The sequence below is a fragment of the Psammomys obesus genome, unplaced genomic scaffold, assembly GCF_907164565.1.
Source record: "Psammomys obesus unplaced genomic scaffold, mPsaObe1.curated_primary_1811, whole genome shotgun sequence".
NCBI classification, from domain to species: Eukaryota; Metazoa; Chordata; class Mammalia; order Rodentia; family Muridae; genus Psammomys; species Psammomys obesus.
In genome coordinates this window covers 7,852,999-7,877,236 of record NW_026586383.1, presented here as the reverse complement: position 1 = coordinate 7,877,236, position 24,238 = coordinate 7,852,999, and the positions used below count along the sequence as shown (strand labels likewise).

Below are 24,238 nucleotides of genomic sequence, written 5' to 3'. Positions count from 1 at the left end.
CCCCGCTAGTGCCCTTCATCAGGTTTAAATCGCATCCCCTGGTAGCAACATCAGAATCTACTTACCCAGGGCTGGACTGCCCAGAACACCAGAAATCCCATCTCCATGGGCCACCCCAACCACAGGATGGACAGGACCAGACACCAAGAAGGAGAGAGAAATAAATGCCTCATGGCTGATACCTACCTCAGTGAAGAAGCCTGCTATCCCAGCCTGGCAGGAGCCATGTTCCTCCCCATACTTCTTCTTATACTCTGGAGGAAGGGAGAGAAGAGCAGACCACAGCCATGTGAGTATGTGCCAGGCACATGCAGATCCGGCCCCTCCTCCATGCCTCCTCTGTGATGAGCCCTGGGAGCCACCCAGGCACAGGAAGAAAGCCTTAGGACAACAAGACCTCAAAAATCCAGGCTCTGAAGCCATTGGATAGCCAGACTGCCAAGTGCCCCAGAGGGTCTCCTCCATTCAGGAGGAGAAAAAGGAGTGACAGACACAGTTGTTCGCCAGGAGGCTGGTGACAATTACGCCATCTGCTTCAGAGAGAACCACGGTCCCTAGAGGGCCCGGGAGCTAAGACAGGATTTAGAAATAAAATACTGTGGACATTCTCATGTGGCAACCCTCCCAGAGAGTCACTCAGCACAGTCCCTGGCACTCTGCTTTCTCCTGGGCATTCAGAGGAAGAGGGAACTGGCCCCAGCACGAGGTCATGTTCATGAAGTGGGCATAGCTACCGTGTACCCACACCTCACCTGCAAGGAACACGGAGACCTCCAGGAGCCAGAAGGAAACCGAGCCAGGGCTGGGGAGTTAGCCGCATTGATAAGATGCTCGCTGTGCAAGCATGAGCACCTATGTTCAGTCCCCAGGACCAATGTGTCCGAAAACATGGGGCACGTGCACACTTGTAATCCTGCTGCTAGGGAGGTGGACACAGGAGGGCCCGTGGTGCCTGCTTGGTGAGCTACAAGCCAGAGAGGGGCCTGTCTCAAAAACAAGGTAGGTGGCATGTGAGGTTCTGCCTTCCACATTGGGAAGCACACACATGTGAATATATGTGCACACGCTAACACGAATCAACACAAGTGAGCATACACCCACATGCTACCATGCTTCTATCAGTGTAGGGGACATTTGTTGTTGCTCTTTTACTGTGAGGTCATACAGGAAGAAAGGCGGCCTGCCTGAGGATTGTTTATCAGGCCCCTGGCTTTGCTCCCTTCCTTCCCACCATTTCACTGATTCTCCTGTCCCTCTCCATTCGTCAGCAGCTAAGAATACCAATACTCAGAGAGGTGATGTGAAATGCCAAGGGTCACACGGCTGCCTGACACACATTCTGTTACCGCTGCGGTCTAACAAAGGTTTTACAAAGTGAATGATTTTGCAAGATTAGAAGGTTGACTGACTGACATCATCTCAGGAGTGACGAGGAGGTAAAGACACGAGAGGGCTCTCAAGTTCTTCCGCTGGTGTGGCAATAATACTGCTGCGGACTTCCAGGCTGGGGCTGCCCAGTAAAGAACCGAGTCCCTGCACTGTCCCCAAGGCTCTTTGTGATTCTCTAGTACCATTAAAGGCAATGGAATTACTCTTTGAAAGACACTAAATAAATAACACGAGAAGAACAATGAAGCTGTGATTGCAACAGGACGCCGCTTCCTGAAGCTCCAAGTGTGTGCTCCAGGCGGAGGGGAAAAAGGCTCTGGGGAAATAGAGGGAGAAAATCAGTTTCCAACAGCACACCATAGAGCCTGCAATGTTTTCCAGTAAGTGCCCTTTAATCCAGGCTAAATTACGACAGCATGTGAGCTGAGTTATCCTCTCCCCTGAGAGGCTAAAATCAGTTCCTCCGCCTTGTCCAGTCACTATGAGGATGACCCTCTGGCTGCCAGAGGCGGCCCAGAATCTTACAGTGGAGACTAAGGGTAGAAAATATGGGCAAAGAAATACAGTCAGTTGCAGGGCACAAAAATGATACAAAGTGGAAACAAATCTTGCTTCAAATAGCACAAAGTGGAACTAGAGAGATAGCTCAGCAGTTAAGGACTGGGCTGCTCTTCCAAAATATCTGAGTTTAATTCCCAGGGCCTTTGATGGGCAGCTCACAACCTGTGACTATAACTCCAGGGGGCTTGCACATCTTCCTGTGATACCTATACACACAGACACACTCAGAGAGGCACAAAGAGAGACAGACAGACAGATAGACGGACAGACAGAGAAATCTTTTTAAAATAGCACAACAGCAAAATAGATCAAAACGTCCAACATAAGCAGTCATCTATAAGCCTGGAATGTCCAGTAGGTGGTTTCACCCTACAGACTCTACAGCTAAGCAAGCCCCTGTGATTCTTGCATGTGTGCTTGTGTGTGGTCCTGTTTGGGTTCAGGGCTGCACAGAGGTGCACATGTGAGGATGTGTGTGAGGGCCAGAGTACAACCTCCGGTACTCCTCTTCAAGAGCCATCCACTTTGCCTTTTTTGAGGCATGGTGAACCTCAAGATCACCACTGAGGCAAGGCTGGTTGGCCAGTGATCCTGAGACTCAGAGTCCCCGCCTCCCCAGGGCTGAGATGACAAGCCCAAACCACTGCGCCCACATTTTCCAGGCGCGCTGGCGTTGGAACTCGGTTTCTCACGTGTGCGGGCCAGGTGCTTTACAGACTAAGCATCTCCCCTAAGCATCTCCCCAGCGCCGCAACTGTGACTCTAAGACATGAAACAACCAAGGAAACTCACACTTTAAGAGCCCTGTGAGGCCATCTTGCCTGACATAGTTCAGCCTTATAAATCCGACACAATAGCCATTATGTGCAAATGTTAGACCTTTTAAAGCACCCAGAGTCTCTTTATGGCCGAGACTCTAAAGACGTTCGCAGAGAGACGTCACCATGCCTCCTTCAGCCACCTTCCAAACTCTGAGGGTGTTCCCTACACTGGTTTGTGCTAATTTGACAACAACTAACTGTGAAAACCCACAACGAAGACAAAAGTGTGCTATTTGTCTTAATATATTAAGTATGGCTTTTTTCACTCAATATTATGATCTCCGATTTCATGTATTTTGTGTTAAATGACAGAATTTTACTTTTTAATGGCCCAATTCATATACACATATGTATGTATGTATGTATGTATGTATGTATGTATGTATGTAAAACTTCCGGTATGTATTCTTTTGATTGGCACCTAGCCTGTCTTGATTGGCACCGGGGCTCTTTGAATAGGGCCACAGTGAGCACCGCCTGAGGATGTCCCTGTGGAACGCTGACTTAGAGCCTCTCACGTACACAGACAGGAACGAGACAGCCTGCTACTCCTGGGATAGTTCTATTCTTAGCTTTCGGTAAAGCTAGTGCGTGTGTGTGTGTGTGTGTGTGTGTGTGTGCACAGGCATGCGCAGAAGCCCTTGCCTGTGAATGCACAGGTGAGACCAAAGGCCTACCTTAGGTGTCTACTCTTTTTTTTTTTTTTTTTTTTACACGATCTCTTGATGAACCCAGAGCTCACGGATACGGTTACACGGCTGGTGAGCCCCCGACCCCAGCACGTGTGGGTTACACACATGTACCGCCGCCCCCGGCCTTTACGTGGCTGCTGAGGATCTGAGGTCGGCTCATGATCCCACAGTAAGCACATTAACCTCAGAGCCAGCTCCTGCTCCCAAAATCATTTTTTTCCAGTTGTTCAGCCCAGCTAGAAAATAAAGGACTGGGAGAATGGCTTTCTAGCCTTAAATTATTTCCAAACATCACCAAGGAGTGATAAATCTCTCACGAACTGAAAGTAAGGCAAAAACTTAGGGGTCCGCACTCATCAGCAGACAGGTCTTTAGTAATAAAATGAGCATGTACCTCCCCCGAAAAGGAAGGGAAGATAAACCACCTTCCGTTCTGGCGGACTTCCGTCTAAGTGGGAAGTGAAGAGCAACGCTATAAATAGCGAGATTGGGGAGGAAGAGGGAAAAACTTATCTAAACAGTTCCCGAGTAGGCTGTGGCAAGTCCTGAGAGCAACTGTATAAAGTGATTGAGCAAGTTGGGGATCTGAAGAGGAGAAAAGAGTTATGGAGAGTATTTAATAGTGTTGACCTTTTGCACTCATTTTGCAGAGCAGGGCGCCGCTGTTCAGAGCCGCCCACTCTGCAGCCTCAGTCAGCACTGAAGGGGGGGGGGCTGCAGGCAGCTCACCTCTTTCCGCCACCTTTCACGCTTGCTCTTCCAAAGGAAGGGCTGCCATCACAGGCAAATGTTTTCTTTAAAATGTGGTACACAGCTACAGTGGAGTGTTATTCTGCCTTGAAATGGAAAGCAATTCCCATACACTCAGCTACATGGAATAGACCCTGAGGACACAGGGATAAATGAAGTTAGCAAGTCCCATGTCTGTGAACATATCGGATGACTCCACTTGTGTGAGGTATTCAGAATAAGCAAATGGGTGGGGAAAGCAGGCTGTGCTTGCCGGAGGGGCTGGAGAGAGGTGGTGGGGACAGTTGCCGAGTATGAATGAGAATGAGGCATACTTCAAAAATTGGTGTGTGTGTGTGTGTGTGTGTGTGTGTGTGTGTGTGTGTGTGTGTGACAATAACAATTACAAGGAATTATAGCTGTTAAGAGCAGGTACCTTTGCAGAGAACTGAAATTCGAGTTCCAGTTCTAGATGACGCCGTGCCCCCGCCTGGCCCCCACGGGCACTGCGCTCATGTGCACATGCCTTTCTTCACACACACACACAATTAAAAATATTCTTCAATTACAAAAAATGGAAATTTTAACCCATTAGTAGTTGCTTCCACTCAGGATCCAGCAAGCAAGACTACTCCTGCCTCCAGAAGCATCAGCAGGCGATTCTCATAATGTGTGTGTTCAGCTTGGTACACACTGGATCACAGTTCCTCCGCCTAGAAAAAGTGGCCCTGAGCATGAGGCAGTCACATTTCATGGAGAGCTCCGGCTGAGAACTGAAGAGAATTCAGTTTTGCGGCCGAAGCTAACAGGCTCATGAAACAACCAGCAATGAAATATGAGCAACCGCCCTATCAAAACTAAATGTGGGGAATCAAGAGAGACCCAGAATGCAAATGTGCCTCTGGCTGTGTTTCCCCAGGTTAAGGCCTTCAGCAACTGCAGTGCTTACCTCTAGGTTACAGCTAACAACAAACAAACAAAAGGAAGCGTAATCCTAAAAGTCTGTAGTGTAATGTCTTGACAAGCCATCAGGTTCATAAAAACTGGAGATCTTTCCCTGCGATGGTTCAAAGCCCCCACTGATCACAAAGGAACCAACATGCCAACAGAAACGGGCCCTATAGGAAAACCCGACGCTGCACTGAAAAGGCCAACTACCCTCCCTGTGCTAAATACACTCTTAATAAGACCCTCACCAACTTCCCCTGAACCCCAATTTTCTCATCTCTACAACTTGGATATAAACACTGACCACAGCCAGGCAGTGGCACAGGCGTGTTATTGTACCACCCAGGAGGCAAAGCTAGGAGATCGCCAGTTTCAAAGCCAGCCTGGCCTCTCCGTCGAGTTCAGGGGTACATGGCAGGACTCTGCCTCATAAAACCACAAAAAAACTGCTGGCCCCCAAATGACGTGATCAAAAGCATGATCACAAATTCAAGAGCCTAGCCCAATTCCCAGCACCTGCTAGGCCTTTACCGGGCGTCAGGTGAATTTTGCTCTGCGGGTTTCTCAGGGAGCTATCCTCAAGATGCTTAGTCACACAAACAGGTGCTTTTCCAAGAGACTTGGAAAATGTTGGCATCTGTAGGGTCAGAAGATGCAGCTTAAACAGTAATCCCAAGCAATTCGTGGACAAGTATCCAAAGACCTTTTTACCCCAGAGGTCTTGGCTCCGAGAAGCAACTTAGCCTCTCGTGAGTCCCAGGGCCATTTTCAGAGAGCTCTGGCTTCTCCCTTCAGCCCTGACTGTACTGTGGAGCCATCCTCCAGGCCTCCCTACAAGTCCCGTGTGTGTGTGTGTACGTGTATATGTGCACACCCTTTTGTGCATAGGCGTGCATTTCCACATGTGTGGGCACTCATTCCCGTGGGGGTGAGATGTTAACACCAGGTCTTCCTCAGCTATCCTTCACCTCACTCCGAAACAGACCCTAGAGCCCTCCTGTTCACCTAGGCTCTCTGGCCAGTGAGCACTGAGCCCCAGGGATCTTCCTGTCTGATCCTCTTTCTTTCAAACATGGGCTCTGGGGATTGAATGGAGTCCTCATGCCTATGCAGCAAGCATTTCACCAACAGAGCCACCTCTCCTCACCCAGAACCCTTTTCTTAACGGAACAAAATATAGACTAGCATCCTACTGTTTAATTCACCATATTTATTTAAGTGAAGTTATATTTGCAAAAGCGCTTTGGGAAGCAGAAAGCCTTGTGTAAAAGCAGGGCTCATTATTTAATAAAAGTGGATGGGGTGTCTTCTTGAATTTTTAAATGGATGTGCTTAGCCTTTTACAATTCCTTCTAAAACAAAAGAAAAGTGCACCCAAACCTCGACTTCTTTTGATTTGTAAATGGATCATGATTGATTTTTATCCCCTGTGGGGTCCTGGCCTTTAGCATTAAGAAGAGGAGAAAAAAAAGGTCTTCACAATTGAATGCCTTCATCTGCCTTGAGACATGCACACGAGAAATAAAAGACCAGCTGCTCTGAGAACTGAAATCAATTTTAAAATACAACAAAATATGACAATTCATACCCCTGCAAATTCAAACTTAAGAACTTTTGCACAGATCAGATTCTTTACCACAACAGGGGCAGAGAGCTTAACAAGTAGGTTACGAAAGTGAGATCTCCAAAGCTATTTAACAAAGCTATTTAACATAATCCAGGCATGGCAGTGCACGGCTGTAGTTCCAGCAACTGGGAGGCTGAGGAAAGAGGACAGAGAATTTAAGATCGAGCTTCACAGTGAAACCTGACTCCTCAAACAGACAATTACAAAACCTTCAAGGCTCTTCAGATTGTTTTAATATGACCCAAGCTCTCAGCCCTTAGTTGTTGATTCACTGCAGAAGGCATCCACCGGACACCTTCTGAGATGATTTAAGAATACTGCATGACTTGGAAATTCTCATTTATGGAGCAGGAGGCACTGATTGCTCCAGTTTATAGGCAGGACATGGGAGACTGTTCATGCTTGGACGAAGTCACCTCATGAAAATGAAGGAGCAGAAACTTGCAACCACATGAATGTTTGGTAGCACTATAGCCTACGATACAGTTGTACCATCACTGCTACTAAATACATCTCTTTAAAAAACAAAGTCTGCATTGATTATTTGTTTGTTCGTTTGCAGGGTAAGGCATGTACACATGCTAGTGCACACATGTGGAAATCAAAGGGTAGATGGCTCATGGGAATAGCTCTCTCCTCCCCCATGCGGGCTTGGCGCGTGGCAGCCAGCACCCTACCAGCTGACCATCTCACTGGCCCTCTGACTGCACCTCTCAATCGCCAAACACTTTTTGCTAATCTTACCAGGCTCCTCTCAAGTCACCCCAGACTCATGAGATATTTTTTTCCCCATCACAATAAAAAGATGAGTTGTTTACAATCTCCTGCTGAGTCCTGGCTTCTTGCCTTGGTGGGTTCAAGGGTACAGAATAAAAGAAGTGTCTGTACTTGCTTTTATCACGTGTACTGACTTAAGATTTGGGAGGCTTAAGGTACCCTGGTGTGGTAGCTGGAGATGAAGCTCGGGGGATCTGATGCTTCCTAACTCCAGCGTCCAGGGCCACCTGCACTCAGCGGCACATTTGCACACACATACACCCAATTAAAAAGCATCCTGGTGTATTTAAGGCACGGATGTTTGCTAGTGCTCACTATTTTTCTGGTAGTCTCCCCGACCTTGCCCACTGTGTTCTTATCTTCTCCCACATTCTGACAAAGACAACACATGGACATAATGCTTGACGTGTTGCTGAAGGGATGCACGGTGGATTTATCTTACTTTACGTCCTAGTCTTTTTATGTCTGATCCCTTCTGTGTTTCCTGGTTCCAACAGGATGTTCTGGTAGCCTCTCCCATCCAACAGGAAGCAGCTGAGAAAATGTCCTGGGCCAAACCCAAGACCAGTGTTTTTTAAGAAATCAAAAGCTTGAGGGACAGGAGAGATGGCTCAGTGGTTAAGATTATATACTGCTGTCCCAGAGGACCCAAATTCAGGGGACTGAACTACCTGAAAATTCAGCTCCAGGAAACCTCATGCCCTCTTCTGGCTGTCATGGGTACCTTCACTCATATGCACGTATACCCACACCCACACCCACTTAAAAATAAAATAAAATCTTTTTTTCAGAAACCAGAAAAACTCAAGATATTTCGGAAAGGTGACTCATGCCCAGAGAGTTTAGTCTATCAAACTGGCCTTCCCATCTTCTGACGGTTGCACAGCTGACCCTCGGGAAGACCAATGAGGAGCCACTTCTACAGAGCAACAGGCAGGCTTTCTGACACTGTCATCTGGGACTTGTCATGAGCTCCCCACAGCAAAGAGGAGTAGGGGCGGGCCGGCATCACTCCCACTGCAGAGCAGGCCAGAGCTTTAACTACGCCGAGGAAGACGTGGTACATCAGCCTCCATCCAGCCTGTCTCGGCCCCTCCCGCATGCTGTCATTGCACAGAAAGTAAACCGGGAAGCAGGTCTCCCCAGCCCCTGTACTGGCTTCCATGACTTATGGTCCAGTTCCTCTGCCCCTCACTTCCCGTCCTCAGCAGACTGTAAGGCCTGATCAGGTTTCAAATTCCTCAACAGTAAAATGAAATAATCCTGCCTTGATGTCCCCTTGAGTTGGATGCAGCTCAGGCCCTTGGGGAGAGGTGCTCAACAGAGCATGTGTAGGTTGGGAATTCAATCCTACACAGCACCAGTGTTCAGACATGGGGCTTCCTCTGTTCTCTCCTGCAAGTGGGAGATTCCTGGTTTTTATCCATTTCTAATTATTGTTTAAAAAATAAGTTTAACTATGACACTTTCAGGCAAGTATTTTTCGCATGTATGTGTGTGCATGAGCATATGTAGATATGCATGTGTTCATATGCGTGTGTGTGCACGCATGTCAAGGCCTACAACTAATGTCAGGAATCATCCTCCAGGGCTCTTCCGCCTTAGCCATTGATTCAGGGCTTCTCAATCAAACCCAGAGCTAGTCTCACTAGCCAGTGTTCTGCGGGATCCTTCGGCCTCTGCCTCATTCACCTGCCATTTATATGGGGTCTAAGCTCTGGTCCTCCAGCTTGGGTGGTGAGCTCTTCAACCCCCCAGCCACCTCGCCTCCCTCCCATGTATTAGCACACACTTTCCTCAGCGAGCGCACGCTCCCTCCACTGTACCCTCCCACGTTCCTTCACCATTCCCGTGGCTTCCTTCCTCTGCTCACGCATTCCTCTCTCTTCTTTATTCTACCCACCATTCCCTGTTGCCCTCTCCTCTGGAACTGCCTGCTGGCTTTTGTCTATCTGATGCCTTTCAGGCCTCAACCAAGCTAAACAGGCTGTATTCCTGAAACACAAGTCGTCACCGTATAATGATTAATAAACCTTGTTTAGTGCTGAGGTCGCTGGCATAGAACAAGCACATTACCATGTGTGATATGCTCGGCATATAGTATGTTAGCAGATACCTACCTGATGCTGCGCTAAGAACTCAAAGGTATTGATTGATCCCTTAGGCTAGACACAGAATGTAAATTCTCATCAGTGGTCATGTGTTAATGAGATGACACTGTAGAGGCAGAACTCAGGGCCCGGCGCTTGGGGACCCGAGGTTTGTTCCAGGTACTATGGCACTCACTCTCCACACAGCGAATCACTGAGTGAAAACATAGACTTGCATGAGCCATGCTTATCTCTCTGGACCTTGATACACCCAGTGAGCTGGTCTAGATGACATCTGAAAAGTTCTATCAAACACTAAATGCTTCCATTGTTCTTGATATAATAATATGCTTCCCACCTGGAACAGGGAGCTTGCATCACTGAGATTTTCCACAGTAAGAGAAAATAATGGTTGTTTTAGGAGCCAAAGTTGGTTTCACTTAGACCACAAAACAGGGAAGTAGAGGTCTCCAAAACTAACAGCACAGGCGAGGGCCCTCTCACTGTGGCTGGCCTCCCTCCTCATCTCCCCACTGGCCCAGTCGAGCAGAGAAATCTGAGTCTCACCATCCCTCTCATTTTACAGATCCAAGAACACAGACCCATTGTCCAGCCCTCAGTTTTCCTAAGCAGCTGCTCTTTGTCCCAGGGCTACTCTGCCAGCCCCACCTCTTCTGGAGTTTTTGTTCTTTGGGTTTTTTTTCCTCTCCCCAAAGTACAAATTCAAATGTGGGTGTGCCCTTAAGGAAGGAAAGTCAGGTGCAAACAAAATCAGCTTGCTAGAATCTTCATGTGACCATCGTGGAGTCAAGAAATACAGAAAGCTGGGCCATCCCTGCATGAGGACTCTGGGCTGCTGAGCTGAGCCCCACATCAGTCAGCTACCCCTGAGTAACAACTGTGGTTCTTCATGGCAAATGATAACGAACGTTGATTTCTCACTCATAAGCTGAGCTAGGGCCTGACTGACATGGTTGGGCTCTGGGTCAAGTCTGTTCCGTGTGCTTGTGTCGGGGGACCAGTGAGTAGGCTGTGTGGGATATGAGAAGCACTGAGATGATCGGGTGAAAACCTGGTGTCCTGGCTTGGTGTTCATGTGCTTGTTCATTCATTCATTCATTCATTCATTCATTCATTCATTCATTCATTCAAGACAGGGGCCTATATACCCTAGCTGGCCTGGAGAATAAAATCCCAGGTCCTCATTCATGCTAGGCAGTCACTCTACCAACTGAGCTACATTTGTGGCTATATCACTATTTTTAAGACGACATTTTTCTTCCCATTGGGACAATATGGAGGTAAACAGCACCAGAGTTCAGTCTCTCCGTCTGGCCCAGCCAGAGCCAGCCAAATGCTCAAGCAGAGAAGGAATGCAGCCATGAGAACAATCCTCACACAAGAAGAGAGTCTGTACCTTGTTGAGATTCCCCACTGATCTTTCTGGAGAGAACAGTTCACAAAAGGACCTGCTTGAGCCTTCTGAGTTCTGCATTTTGCCCTGGTGTTCTTCTCATGAGATAAAAATAACTTACAATCTCCAGACAGTGTCAGAACCCTCTTGATGGCCACAAGTGTAAAACCTAAGAAAGCCCAGAGAAGCACAGGGCAGTGTGGAGCCAGGCCAGTGAGACCTCTTTCCAAATGAATAAGTGAGAAGCAATTAAAAACGGAACAGCCTTGCATTTAGAGAGAGAGTTGACTCGGATTCCCAGAAGTGGGCTAGGAACCGGGGATTGAAGGCCAGACTCAACTGGCTACACAGTAACTGGCTCAGTTTTTCCCAAGTATTTGACCTCTAAGCAAGGAACTGCAGAAGACCTCCCTGACCCCGTGTTCTCATAGCTCATCCCACGTGGCTCACTGGTCTCAGAAGGCAACACCTAGAACACACCTGAATTGAGCTGGCAGCCAGAGCCCGAGAAGCTCTGCTGAGCCCGGCTGTGGGGAGCTGTGCAAGTGAGAACAAATCCATGCTTATTCTTATTTGCCATGTGTTGTTACACAGCGATAGCTGGCCGATACAAGTGTCCTCCAGACCAAGGGTTTCCCTCTGTCCAGCTCCAGGACACTCGAGGATGTCATGGGTGCCTGGATGAGCGGGGTTGGGGCCCAACTTCTGCTGCACTATTGCCTTATGGGTACTGGGTCTTCTCTTCCCCCAGCATAGCACATCCAAGAGTTTTGCAGGAGTCCAGTGAGTAGCCTGGCATTGCAGAGATGCTGTGGAGATCACCTGGGCCAGCCAGTTCTTGACCTTTCTGATGAGGTAACTCAGGTCCAGGAAAGGACAGTAAGTTTCCCAAGACCTACAGCATCTGGCAGTATCAGGAACCTCAGAGAACCGCTGGGTCACTTGGCTAAACCTCATCTCTGAAACTTTGTAAAGAGTACCATGGGCTCTGTGGCAGGACAGGTAGGCTGAATAGGGCCTGGACCGCTGTGCCCTGTGCCACTGCCCCTACCTGGACATAACTCTGATGTCAGAGTCAATCTGAGGACATATAACCCTGCTCTCATGTCAGCGTGTGGACAGCCAGGGAAATGGTGAGGCAGTGGTGTGAAGGGAGGGGCTGCGGCTGGTGAAGCTACCCAGTAAGGAGGGCACTGAGGGAGAATCACTCTGATCTCACCTTCATAGCAGGGGATCAGCGTCTTGCCTTTGGCCTGGAGGTTGGACGGGATGAGGTAGCAGAATCCGTGGGGCAGGATGTGGTCTGTTTCATAGTAGATGTTCTTCCAGCGATGGGCGCATGCCTAGAAGGACAGAGAGGAAGAGTGAACATAAGTAAAAGAAAAATGGAATGAAAGAAACAGCTCCTGGGAGGAGAGAGACAGTGAGTCAAAATGATGACAGTCAGAGCTGGACTGAGCATGGGGGTAGAATGAAAGACAGTCAGCTGCAGTCTGGGAGGGAGGGGGGTGTTTCTGGGCAGAGGACAGGGGAAGCACCCTCCACACTGGCCACAAGAGAAGTTCTCCGAAAGAGAAGCATTTGGTGCACAACACGAGAAGTGAGACAGGACTGGAGGTTCCAGGAGAAGAAAGGTGAGCGGGGAGGGTCTAAAGGAAGAGGAGGTCAGAGGGGGAGCCAGGCTCCGGCGGTGATGGGGAGAATTGGTGTTATGGACACAGTGGTGGCTGATTTCAGTGGACGGGCAATGGCAGACCAGGGCACAGCTGTTGGAGGTGTGTAGTATGATCCTATTCACAATTTAAAAGTTTCCCTCAACTGTATGTATGGCTCCCCAGTGCCAGGCAGTGGTTGCCTTTCACAAGCTAGTCAGAAGAAGCCCTGTGAAGAAAGAGCTAAGACAAGAAGGGAGTGGCAGAGCGGGGACCACAGGGAAGGTTCGGGGTAGAGGGTAGATGAATGAGGTGTAAGGAGATCCTTCGGGACAGGCAGTCTCAGCCAGCTTTGGAGAGTCATTTTTCAGTGCTGGGATCAAACTTCTGAGGGACACTAAGGCTGACCGGTTTCCATTAAGAGAACCAGGGGCCACCAGCCAGAGCACAGCCGTGGCTCATCCTGCCCTGCAGAACAGAACAAGCCTGCCTGGTGCTGGGACATGACCTCTGGTCCCAGTGTGGCATGGGATTCCCTGATAACAGGAAAGGTGCCAGCTGGCTCAGGGGCCTGCACAGCCTAGCCTGAATCCTGCTCCTAAGTGTGAACCACTCACTTCCGGTATCACTTCACCTTGTTTTGGCCAATGGATACATTTTCTTAAAGTAATGAACTTTGAAATAATCAGAGATTTTAATGTCTAGTTTTGTTCCCGTGTGCGCGCGTGCCTCAAGCTCAAGTTTCATCCCTCAGGATGTCTTCCATCTTGCTTTTTGGGGACAGTGTTTTCATTTTTCGCAAATTCAGCTTGGGACAGTGACTGGCCACCAAATCCCAGGGAATCCACTCGATTCAACCTCCTCAGTTCTGGGATTATAACCATTTTTACCAGGCCCGCTTTTTTATATGGGTATTAAGGCTTGAACTTGGGTCCTCTCCCCAGGCAGTTTGTCTCCTTTAAACACACTGTTTCAGTGAGTCATAACATCTGAAAGCTGGTGATCTGTCTTCGACTTCTACCATCCCAGAAGGAGGTGGTAGAGCTCTCTGACTCTCTGTTTTGATTTTTGTGGTGGTTTGATTTCTGAGAATGGTCCCAATAGGCTCACACATTTGAATGCTCAGTCACTAGGGAATGGCACTATTTGAAAGGATTAGAAGGATCAGAAGGTGTGGCCTTGTTTGAAGAAGTGTGTCACTGGGGGTGGGCTTTGAGCTTTCAAAAGCCCATGCCAGAATGTTTCTCTCTGCCTACAGGTCAGGGTGGAGTCCTCAGCTACTGCTCCAGTGCCAGGCTCCCTGCCTGATAAGGGACTAAATCTCTGAAACTCTAAGCAAGCCCACAAAAAAAAAAAAAAAAAAAAAAAAAGAAAGAAAAAATGCTTTTTTTCATATAAGGCCTGCCTTGGTTATGGTGTCTTTTCACAGCAATAGAAGAGTGACTAAGAGAATTTCTTAAAATTAAAAAAAAAAATGTTATTGTGTGACAATGATGGTGAGGCAGGGCTTTGCCACAGCATCTGTGTGGAGGTCAGAGGACAACTTTGTGTAGTCGGTTCTCTCCTTCTACCTTTACTTGGTTCCAGGAAGTGAACTCGGTCACTGGAGTTGCATGGCAAGCGCTTTACCCACTGAGCCATCTCCCTGGCCTGGAACTTCCACTTTCCTTATGGGAGCAGTAAGCAGCAGACAGGGCTGAGGAACACAACAAATGGCTGAGAACAAGACTGGAATGAGCTGTTCCTGAGTCTTGTCTCTCTAGAAAGTCTTTTTCATGCTGAGATCCTGGGCCTGAGAAGCTGGGCCATTCTCGCAACCCTCCCCAGGCAGCCCTGGCACCCAGCTGGAAAGGGGACACTCAGAGCCTCCCAGGGCTGGCTCTTCCTCACTCATTGTGTGATGAGATCATTGTTATCTAAGCTCTCTGCTCTTCTTCCCTCTGATGAAGCTGCCACCAGGACCGAGACAAGTCACTCTGCCCAGAGGCAAAAGAGGGGCATTCAGTGTGGCGCTGGGGACCTGAGCTTGGCCATACCCTGTGCCATGTCTGAGATGGCCAATGACAGATCAGCTGCCACTTCTACTTTACCCTGCCCTCTCTCCTCCCCAAGCAGAACAACAACAACAAACCTTTCTCGGCAGATCGAGACAGTGTGCAGTGAGAGAAAGGAAAGATTATGAAGTGGGTAGTTACCCGTACTTCCACAGAGAGACTTCTCTCATGTGTGTGGTATATGTGTATGGTATCCTATTGCCTTGTGACAGGATTTCTCACTGCACCCAGAGTTTCAGCTGGGCTGGCGGTCCAGAAGTTCCCAGAGTCCGACTGTCTCTGCTCTCCAATCCCATGCTGGGGCTACAGGCATGCATGGTCATCTATGGATTTTTGCATACATAGGGATTAGAACTCAGGTCCTAGAAGAGTGAGGCCCCCTTACACACAGAGCCATCTCTCAGCCCGAACAGACTTTAAACCATCTCTATACTAATAGCAGTGCAATCACTACAGAAATTGTTACGTCATGCTCTCTGGGGAAATAATGACAAGGGAAAAGTCTCGCCATGCTTAGGACATATGCATATTTAAAAAGAATAAAAACAGTTTTGATCACAATTAGTTAAATATAAAGATAACCAAAGCCACAGCCCACAGGTAAGAAGGACCAGATCCAAGGACACAGAACCTGTGGATATAAAGGACTGACTAATTGATTTGTGTGTGTGTGTGTGTCTGTGTTATGATTTAGTCCTTACAGTTTGAAAACTTAAGTCCTTTACAACATCCAGTTAATGAATGGGCTTTCTTCTAGCTGAAGGACCCAGCCCACAGCTTGAGCCTTTGTTACCTATGGCGTCCTGATTGGAGAGGTCTGGCAGCCAGCTGCACACATGGACAGCACCGCCCGTGTTTATTGTATTGTCTGCTTTCCATCCCATAAACTGTTTAAGAGTGACCTTGGAGAATCCCTAGGAGACCCAAATACTACATTTCACACTCACCCCATTTACAATATTCTGGGAGGACAGAGATCAAAGGTCAAAGACAGCCCCACTCCAGAAAACGGAAGGAGGCTCTGAATATAAATTACAAGAAAAAACCCTGTGCGTAGCCCAGCTGTCATCAGACAGATGCATCCGTCTGACCCGCATCCTGTGCGAGAAGATGGTTCTGAGGAACCGCAGAGCATCGTGACTTGGTCAGTTGGGGGGTGGGTTGCAAGGAAGGGAAGGAAGCAGTGAAAAACACAGAAAAGACGAAAATCCTCTGGAAGTGGCTGAGGTTTGTTTCGGGCTATGGGAGTAGCCCACAGATACCGTATGTGCTTAGGAGCACGAAGAAGGCCTGAGATGAGGAAATAAAAAGAAGAAGCGGGGGGGGGGGCAGCATGAAAAAAGGAAGAGAGGGAGGAAGAAGAGGATACAAAGAGGAGATAAAGGAAGAAGATAAGAAGGAGGAGGGGATGAAGAAGAGGAGGAGGTCCAAGAGGCAATAACCTGTTTAAATTCAACTTCCACATCACCCTAGGACAAGATTGAGGACCCTATCACCACCCCGAACCTTAGCCTCTCACACATCTCAAGTTAGAAGGGTCAATTTCCCTCCCAAGGAATAAGAAGAAGAAGAAGAAGAAAATGTCCGATTTCCTTCAAAGGCCTTCTTTGTTGTGTGAACACAGCCTGTTCTTCCAGGAGGGTGGCTTGGTCACAAACGCCTGTCTGTCCCTGCCGCCCTCACACACCTGCACTTGCTGTGCACAGATGGAGAAGCTTTTGTCAAGCTTCCAGGTCCAGAGCGCACAGCCAGGTCACGCCATGGCCACGGAGACACGTGGTGGGCACAGGATGGAAGCAAGGCTGGGGTGGCACGAAATGCTCCCGGGGATGCTCTGCCACCCTGGAGCTGGTGGCAGCTGGGGGACACTGGGAGAGGGTCAGTGCTGGGAACATTCACCTCGAGAAAACCCATCAGGGTGTGTTCTCATGATGTGTGCCCTTTTTCTCCTGCGTGGTATCTCTGCGGAGCACTCATTCACACGCATGCACCAAACCAGGAAACAGCGACAGAAACACTCACAGGAACATAGCCAGTGGCCGAGAAGAAAATGGACACAAGGGAAGGAGACAGATGAGAGGGAGGGCACCCTGACGTTCAGAAAGGAAACAGCAGAGTTAGAGCCGGAAAGCTCTTCTTCCACCCAGAAAAAAAAAAAAAAAAAAAAAAAAAAATCGAGCGATTAGATAATTCGTTATCTGAAGCTTGGCAGATCTGATGAGGAAAGACATCGGTTCTGACCTGTCAAGCTGCTCTCCAAGGGAGTGGTGTGTGTGTATGTGTGTGTGTGTGTGTGTGTGTGTGTGTGTGCATTTGGAGGCCAGAGGTCAGTAGAGTTCCTTCCTCTGTCACTTTCTAGCTTTAGTTTTTGAAACAGAGCCTCTCTCTTTGAACCTGGAGCTCACCAGTTTGGCCTGGCCAACTGGCCAGTGCGCTCCACACAGCCTCTGTCCCTGCCTCTGCAGGGCTAGGATGACAAACATGAGTGTCTGAGTCTGGCTTTTACAGGGTGCTGGTGACCTGGATTCAGGTCTCCATGCTTGCTTGGCATGACTAACCCTCCTCCCCTACTCCTGAGGACACCCTCTCTGCTCCTGGGGTGCAGAGCAGAGTGAGAAGGGAAGGAACTTGCTTTCAGTCCAGTTGGAGTATTTGTATCAGAGATTGTTGGTTTCCTGCAGAAACTGGAAGGTGCCATGTTATCCACACAGCCAAGATGGCCAGCCACTGGGCCAAAGTTAGCCTGAGAGGCTATCCTGGTTTTTGCCAGCCTTGGTCCTGCCTTCGTCACTGAGACCATTCACTCCCTTAAGTGACAGCTTAAGTCCCCCCTCTGTTCTTTGTTTTGAAATGTGTAACAGGTTCCTTTTCAAAACAGCCATGCTACCTCCCCCTCCCCTACTCCACCCTTGAAATCAAAGGTTGTATCCCTAGAGAGACAGGTCTCATCCTGTGCCACAAAGAACTCCTGGGAGCTCAAAAGCTTTCTCTAACTTTAATTAAAAACAAAACAAAACAAAAAAAACAAAACCAAAAACAAACTAACAAAGAAAAACTTGCTTTCCAAAAAGATTTCACAGACAAAAATGAGACATTAAAGAAAAAAGAAATGGATTTAAATAACACACATATACACATACACATGCACACATTTATTCACGTGCTCACACTCGAGCGCACACACACACCAGCCATGATGAAATATCACCTCACGCTCTTTAGGACGGCTGCTATTTTAGAAGGAAATGGAGTGTGCTGTGCTGGCAGTGTGGCTCAGTTACAGAGCACGGGTGCTCGAGGCTGTGGATTCTAGCTTTAGTACCACAAGGCAACAATGACAGGCAGAAGGACAAATGTCCCTGGAACTTTCTGCATGCTGGCCAGACACAAAATGACTCATGCACTTTACGGCAACAAAGTAACAAGGTATTTCCAAGAATGAAAAGTAGCTACCACAAGGTCTGACAGTCCCACTTCACAAATGTACCCAGATGAGACGGAAAACGAGGTGTCTGATAAATCTTTGTTGATGTTTACAGCAACATTATCTGCAACAGCAAGGAACGAGAAGCCGTCTAAACATGCATCCACCAGTGGAGAGACAAAGCACTGTGCACACGTGATAAAGTATCGCTCAGTCTTAAGAGAAAAGAAAGAAATTCTGTCATCAGCTACAAAAGAGTTGATCGGCAAGGACACTGCGCTAAATGAAAGAAACCATCCCCAAAAGACAAACACTGTCTGATTCCACTTAAACAGGATCAGCCACGGCTGAGCACTTCCAAGTTAGAATAATGGTTACCAGGAACCAGGGGACTTGGGGGAGAGAATTGTGTTCAACAGACGCAAAGCTTGGCATTTCAACACTAGGAGTTCTAGAGACTTTGCTGTACAGCAGTGTTTTCACATGTGCTTCTGGTTCTGTCTCCTGATTTTAGTGGGGTGGTGAGCTTTTCGTTTATTAGTAACACGCATGCCCAAAGAAAGCACATAAACCCTCAGAGCATATGATATTCTCAAAGGCTGAGGTTTTGCATTGTGTGTTACATATACATGGCTAAACAGGATCAGAGACATGAGAGCTGTTGATTTCCTCCCATGCCCTCCTCTCCTTCCCCAACACCCTTATGGAGTGACTTACCAGATGAATGATGCATAGGGTAAGACAGAAATTTAACTCAATTAATCAGGCACTACTTCCTACAAATACTCAGCTCTGCCTTCTTGACTTCCTCTACCAAATGTCTCCCAGGCTCCTCTCTGTTGCTCAAGCCCCCTAAAGAGGTCCAGTCTTACACCAACTGGAACAGCACTGAGTCTTTGTCTTGCACCTTTGCTAACAGGCTTCCAGCCACATGGAGGCTCTGCATCCCTAAAAGCAGGCCATCTCTAGACTCAATGCCTGGAGGGTATCCCGTGCCTTCCTGTCCCCAGCTACCTCCTCCTCTCTATCAGTTCTGAGTCATGGCTCTGGGTCCCCTCTGGAGAATATACATGCTTGGTTTCTCCCCTGTCTTTCCCAAGAATGGTAGACAAGAGTTCTGGCCCTTTGGGGCTGAGTCACACTGTAGGGTCAGGCCACCATGCCTAGAAGAATGTGGTGGCTTGGCCACCATCCATGGCCTGCTGAGACAGGGATTAAAGGACTGGAATCCAAGGCCAGAAGAATTGGGGGCGGTGTTCAGTGAGGCCTACTGTGGTGTCCAGTGGGGAGGCCTCATAATGCTGGCGACAGTATCCAGCTGCTCCCTCTCTCCCAAGGACCCAAAAATGTGGAGGCTCTTAAGTGTGCTGAGGTGGGGTTGAGGAGGTCAGCACAGAATCAATCTCCTCAAAAAGGGCTGGAAACTTTTGGTTTGTGTCCTTGAGGAAAACCCAGGCCCCTGGGAGCAAACATCCACAAAGCCCCCAGCTTTGACAGCGTGTGGCCCAGAGGAAACCCCTGAGATACAGCAGCTGGGCTCACTTTCCCTTCTTGACCTTGAACTTCTAAAACATAAACTCCCTAAAGCCTTCGAGGAAATCCAATGGCAGAAGAGACTACGAAGTCTAAAGAGGATCATCCTACAGGGCACCAGCTGCCTGGGAAAGGGCACAAAGAGCCTACAGCATGCTGCCCAGGGGGTGCCTGAATGCATACGTGTGAAACCATCACCAAGTGAGGGGTGCATGCTTGAGTTCCTAAGCTTATACCTCAACAGAAGAATGTAAAAGAAAAGAGAGAAAACGGCTGGTAACCAAGTCTCTGTTATAGTTAGAGGCTTGATTTTTTTTAACATGTATTTGTGTGTGTGTGTGTGAGTGTGTGTGTGTGTGTGTGTGTTTATGCGCGCGCGTGCGCATGTCAGAGGGTGACTTGGGGGAGTCAGTTCTCTCCTTTCACTGTAGGTGTCCCAGGAATTGAACACAGGCACAAAATGACATTCAAAATGTGAGCTACAAACTCAAGATTTTATGTATTTTATGTAAATTATACCTTGACTTGAAGACATACACAAAAATACTTAGTAAATGAAATTACAAACTTCTTTCTACCTATATTCTCATAGTCTTTCTGTGTGTCTGTCTCTCTCTGTCTGTCTTTCTCCCTCTCTTTTTCTCTCTCTCTCCCTCACTCCTTGCCTCCTGGGATTGACCAGGGCTTCATGCATGCTAAAAAAGCCATATCCTCAGCCCAGTATGTCTAAAGTACTAGGCGTGTAAACCTTCGGCATGGCAACGCAACACTGTCACCTGCAAGGTTCACATGCGAGAACCACATGACTGAGTTATTTTTCAGGTTCACAAAAGCAGCTCACAATGTTTGCAGGAGCTTTATGGCTCTGTGCTCGGCCTCGTAGCTGTCCTCTGCTGCATGCAGTCACATGTGGCCTAAAGCTGCAGGTCGGACACACCTCAAAGCAGCAATGAAGAACAGAAAAAGCCGTGTTCTGGCTTCTGTGCTAGCCGGCTTTCCTGTGGAGTTAGTCCTCCATTCTTAGGACACCCTGCCCCAGGTCACCCTGTCCCCGGAGGTCTTACCAAAACACGGCCATCTGCTCTGGGCTGCCGGGCCAGGCTCACCCCCATCCACTCATCGTCCCGGTCTCCCCGGCAGGTCTTCCCACAAGTCGCACCTCGATTCTTGTCTGGAGAGAGAAGAGAAGTCAGTTTGGAGAGAAGAGAAGTCAGTTTGTGCCTGGCCTGGGGCACCAACTTCTGGACCTTATAACAAAATGTCAGCGCCACAGAAACCTGCAACAAAGAGTTAAGTCAGCTTCTCCTTCTTCCATAGCAACGTTCTCCATGAGGGAAAAATAATGTTCTCAGAAGTTACTGTAACAAACATCTCACAGAGTGGATCACACAAGCACATGCCTCCTCTCTGATGAAGAAAATCAGCACATTTCGTTGCTGTTGTTGTTGCTTTGTTGTGTGTGTTTACAAGTTTACATGTGTGTATACACATGTTGGGGTGTGCATTCATGTGTGTGTGTGCACATATTGGATGTGCATTCATCTGTGTGTGTGCTCACATGTTTGCATGTGTGTGCACATATTGGAGGTAGCATTGTGTGTATTTGTGTGTGTGTGTGTGTGTGTGTGTGTGCCACATGTTAGGGGTATATGTATTCATGTGTATGTACATGCATGTCAAGTCCAGAGGTTGATGATGTCAGGAGTCTTCCTCAATTGCTCTCCACTCTATGCTTTGAGGCAGAGCCTCTCCCTGAACTTGGAGCTCACAGGATTAGCTGCATGAGCTAGCCAGTGATCCCACGGATACTCATCTTCACCTCCTCAACACTGGGGTTGCAAGTTCATGAAGCCCCATCCAGCCCTTTATGCAGATTCTAAGGGATGGATGGACTGAGATCCTTGAGCTTTCACAACAGTTGCTACCTGAGTTATCACTCCAGACCTCTGTGTATAAAAAGTGATGATGAAATCATGGTGAGAAAGGGCTTTACAGAAAGCAAGGCCTGGAAGGGCCACCTGCCTCTTCCTTACTTGGTTTTCTGTGCTTGCCTCTCCCATCTCAGGCTCCTCAAAGCAATCCTCATGCAAGCCATCTGTGGCACAGCTGGACCAGAGCCAAAGCATGTGATCTACTAGACAAAGTGAGCCCCACAATACATCCCATCATACCCTTCACCATGGAAGATGGAAAATTGAAACTGAGCTGAATGCTCTCTGGTTACACACAGAGAGTGAAATCCCTCTGTTTAACCTCTCCTGGGAGGCCCTGTGTGACCTAGCCCCAGCTCACCTGGCATGTGTCCCTTCCACCCTCCCCAGCTCACCACTCCAGTGACACTGTCCTTGCTCTACTGGAGACTTCACTTCCTGGGTCTGCACAGCTAGCTCCTGGCCATCGTCCATACACAGAAGGGTCCCCAAGGAGGCCTCTTCCAACCTCCAACATAGAGCTGGCTCTAACACACACCTTCCCTCTGGATTTCTCTTACTCTATTAGTTTACTTTAATGTCTGTTCTGACTGCTAGTCTTCAAGGCCCAGGATGACAGTTCCATCTTTGCTTTGTTCATGGGCATAGCCCAGTGCCTAGTAACTACTAGGATCTGAGCATACATCTGTGAGATGCAGGGAGGAGAAGAGGGCGCGAGGGCAGGTCAGTGAATGATGAGGCCATCATTCCCTGTAGAAAGAGAACAGAGTGGGAAGGTGTGGGAAGGTGTGAGCCCCATTTCTACCCTGACAAGCAAGCCCACCCACCTCGGGCCATGTCCAGTTCGGTGCATCTCCGGTCAGGGTTGGTGTGGACGCGGCACTTAAACACAGCTCCAGGAGACTTCACTGAAGCGCTGTATTTAGAATCTGCCTTCGGTGCTCCCACGAGGACCCTGCACACCAAAAAGAAAGGCACGTGGTCACAACAAGTGCTAGAGGAGAAGAGGCAGGAGGTTTTTGCCCAGGTAAGGGTGAGAGATCCGAGTGTGCACTGCGAAGTTACACAGTTTACTATATGTGTGCACACACACATGTTCTCTCTCTCTCTCTCTCTCTCTCTCTCTCTCTCTCACACACACACACACGCACTGCACCAGTAAAACCACCACTAATGGTCTGTAGAAAAAATGAGTCAAAGACTTCGGCGCAATATTTTTATGTCAACTTGAAGCAGAGTCATCAGAGAGGATGAAGCCTCAATTAAGAAAACACTTCCTGGAGTGTGGGGAATCCCGAGGAAGAGGGGGAGGAAGGATGGGAGGAGTCAGAGGGGTCAAGGACCCCACAAGAAAACCACAAAATCAACCAACCTGAGCCCATGGGGCTCACAGAGACTGAACCACCAGCCAGGAAGCCTGCATGGGACTGACGCTGGGCAGCGGGAGCAGGGGCGGTCTCTGACTCTGTTGGCTGCCTTTGGGGCCTTTCCTCCTATTTGGTTGTTTTGTCCAGCCTTCATAGGAGAGGAGGTGCCTAGTCTTACTGCAACCTGATATGCCATGGCTGGTTGATAGCCACAGAGGCTGGCCCTTTTCTGAAGAGAAACAGAAGAGGGGCGAATGGGGGAGGGAGGGAAGGTGAAGGGAAGGGACTGGGAGGAGGAGAGGAAGGGGAAATTGCATTTGGGATGTAAAACAAGTAAAATTAAAATAATAAATTAGTAAATAGAAAATAAATAAACAAACAAATAAAATGTCTCCATAATACTGAGCTATAGGCAGTCCTATGGGCTATTTTCTTAATTAGTGATTGATGGGGGAGGGCCCAGCCAATTACAGATGGTGCCATCCCTGGGCCTGTGGTCCTGTGTGTAGTGGAAGTTTTTGTTTCCTTAAGACTTTGGTCATGTTTCTGTTTTAATCCCAACTGTGGGATAAGGGATTGCCTTAGTTTATCCACCGTTGATAACAGCCTCCTGCAGCTCAGAGAGGGGAGTGGCCTTTGCCAGCTGGAGTTAGTGGAATTCTCAGGACTCTGGGAGGGTATAAATACCAGAGCCCAGAGAGAGGAAGGAGCCAGATGGAGAAGGAAGAAGGCTGCTGTTCATCCTGCTGCACTTTGCTGTTGCTGGACTGCTAGATATCCTGATGACTGAGATTTGTACTTTCCCAAGGAACCCAACAACCCTAACCAGCCGGAACTAAGTCTAAAGAGGTCTATGTCCCCTTTCCCTTCTAACCTTTGTTGTCTCCTACCTATTGCTGGGATAGGTAGGGGTGGGGAGTTAGAAGGGAAATAGAAGCCTAAAAAGCAAAATAAAGTTTAAAAAAAGTTTTAAAAGGGTGCTATACTTGTGTTCTGTAAGAAAGCAGATTGAGGGCTGGAAAGATGGCTCAGAGGTTAAGAACACTGCTCTTTCAGAGGTCCTGAGTTCAATGCCCAGCAGCCACATGATGGCTCACAACCATCTATAATGGGATCTGATGCTCTATTCTGGTGTGCAGGTATATATGCAGATAGAGTACTCATACACTAAATAAATAAACAAAAGAAAGAAAGAAAGAAAGAAAGAAAGAAAGAAAGAAAGAAAGAAA

At 48.2% G+C, this 24,238-nt stretch overlaps 1 protein-coding gene across 1 annotated transcript in view; it reads right to left on the bottom strand.

Annotated features, from left to right (window-relative positions):
- Positions 1-24,238, bottom strand: part of Itga9 (integrin subunit alpha 9) — a 268,798-nt gene that overhangs the window by 227,713 nt on the left and 16,847 nt on the right. Inside the window, exons 4-7 of the mRNA XM_055601549.1 lie at positions 22,470-22,597; positions 20,776-20,882; positions 12,268-12,391; positions 187-254 (exon numbers count right to left, since the gene is read on the bottom strand). Coding sequence (XP_055457524.1) covers positions 187-254; positions 12,268-12,391; positions 20,776-20,882; positions 22,470-22,597 — 427 coding nt within the window. The remainder of the gene's footprint in view (positions 1-186; positions 255-12,267; positions 12,392-20,775; positions 20,883-22,469; positions 22,598-24,238) is intronic.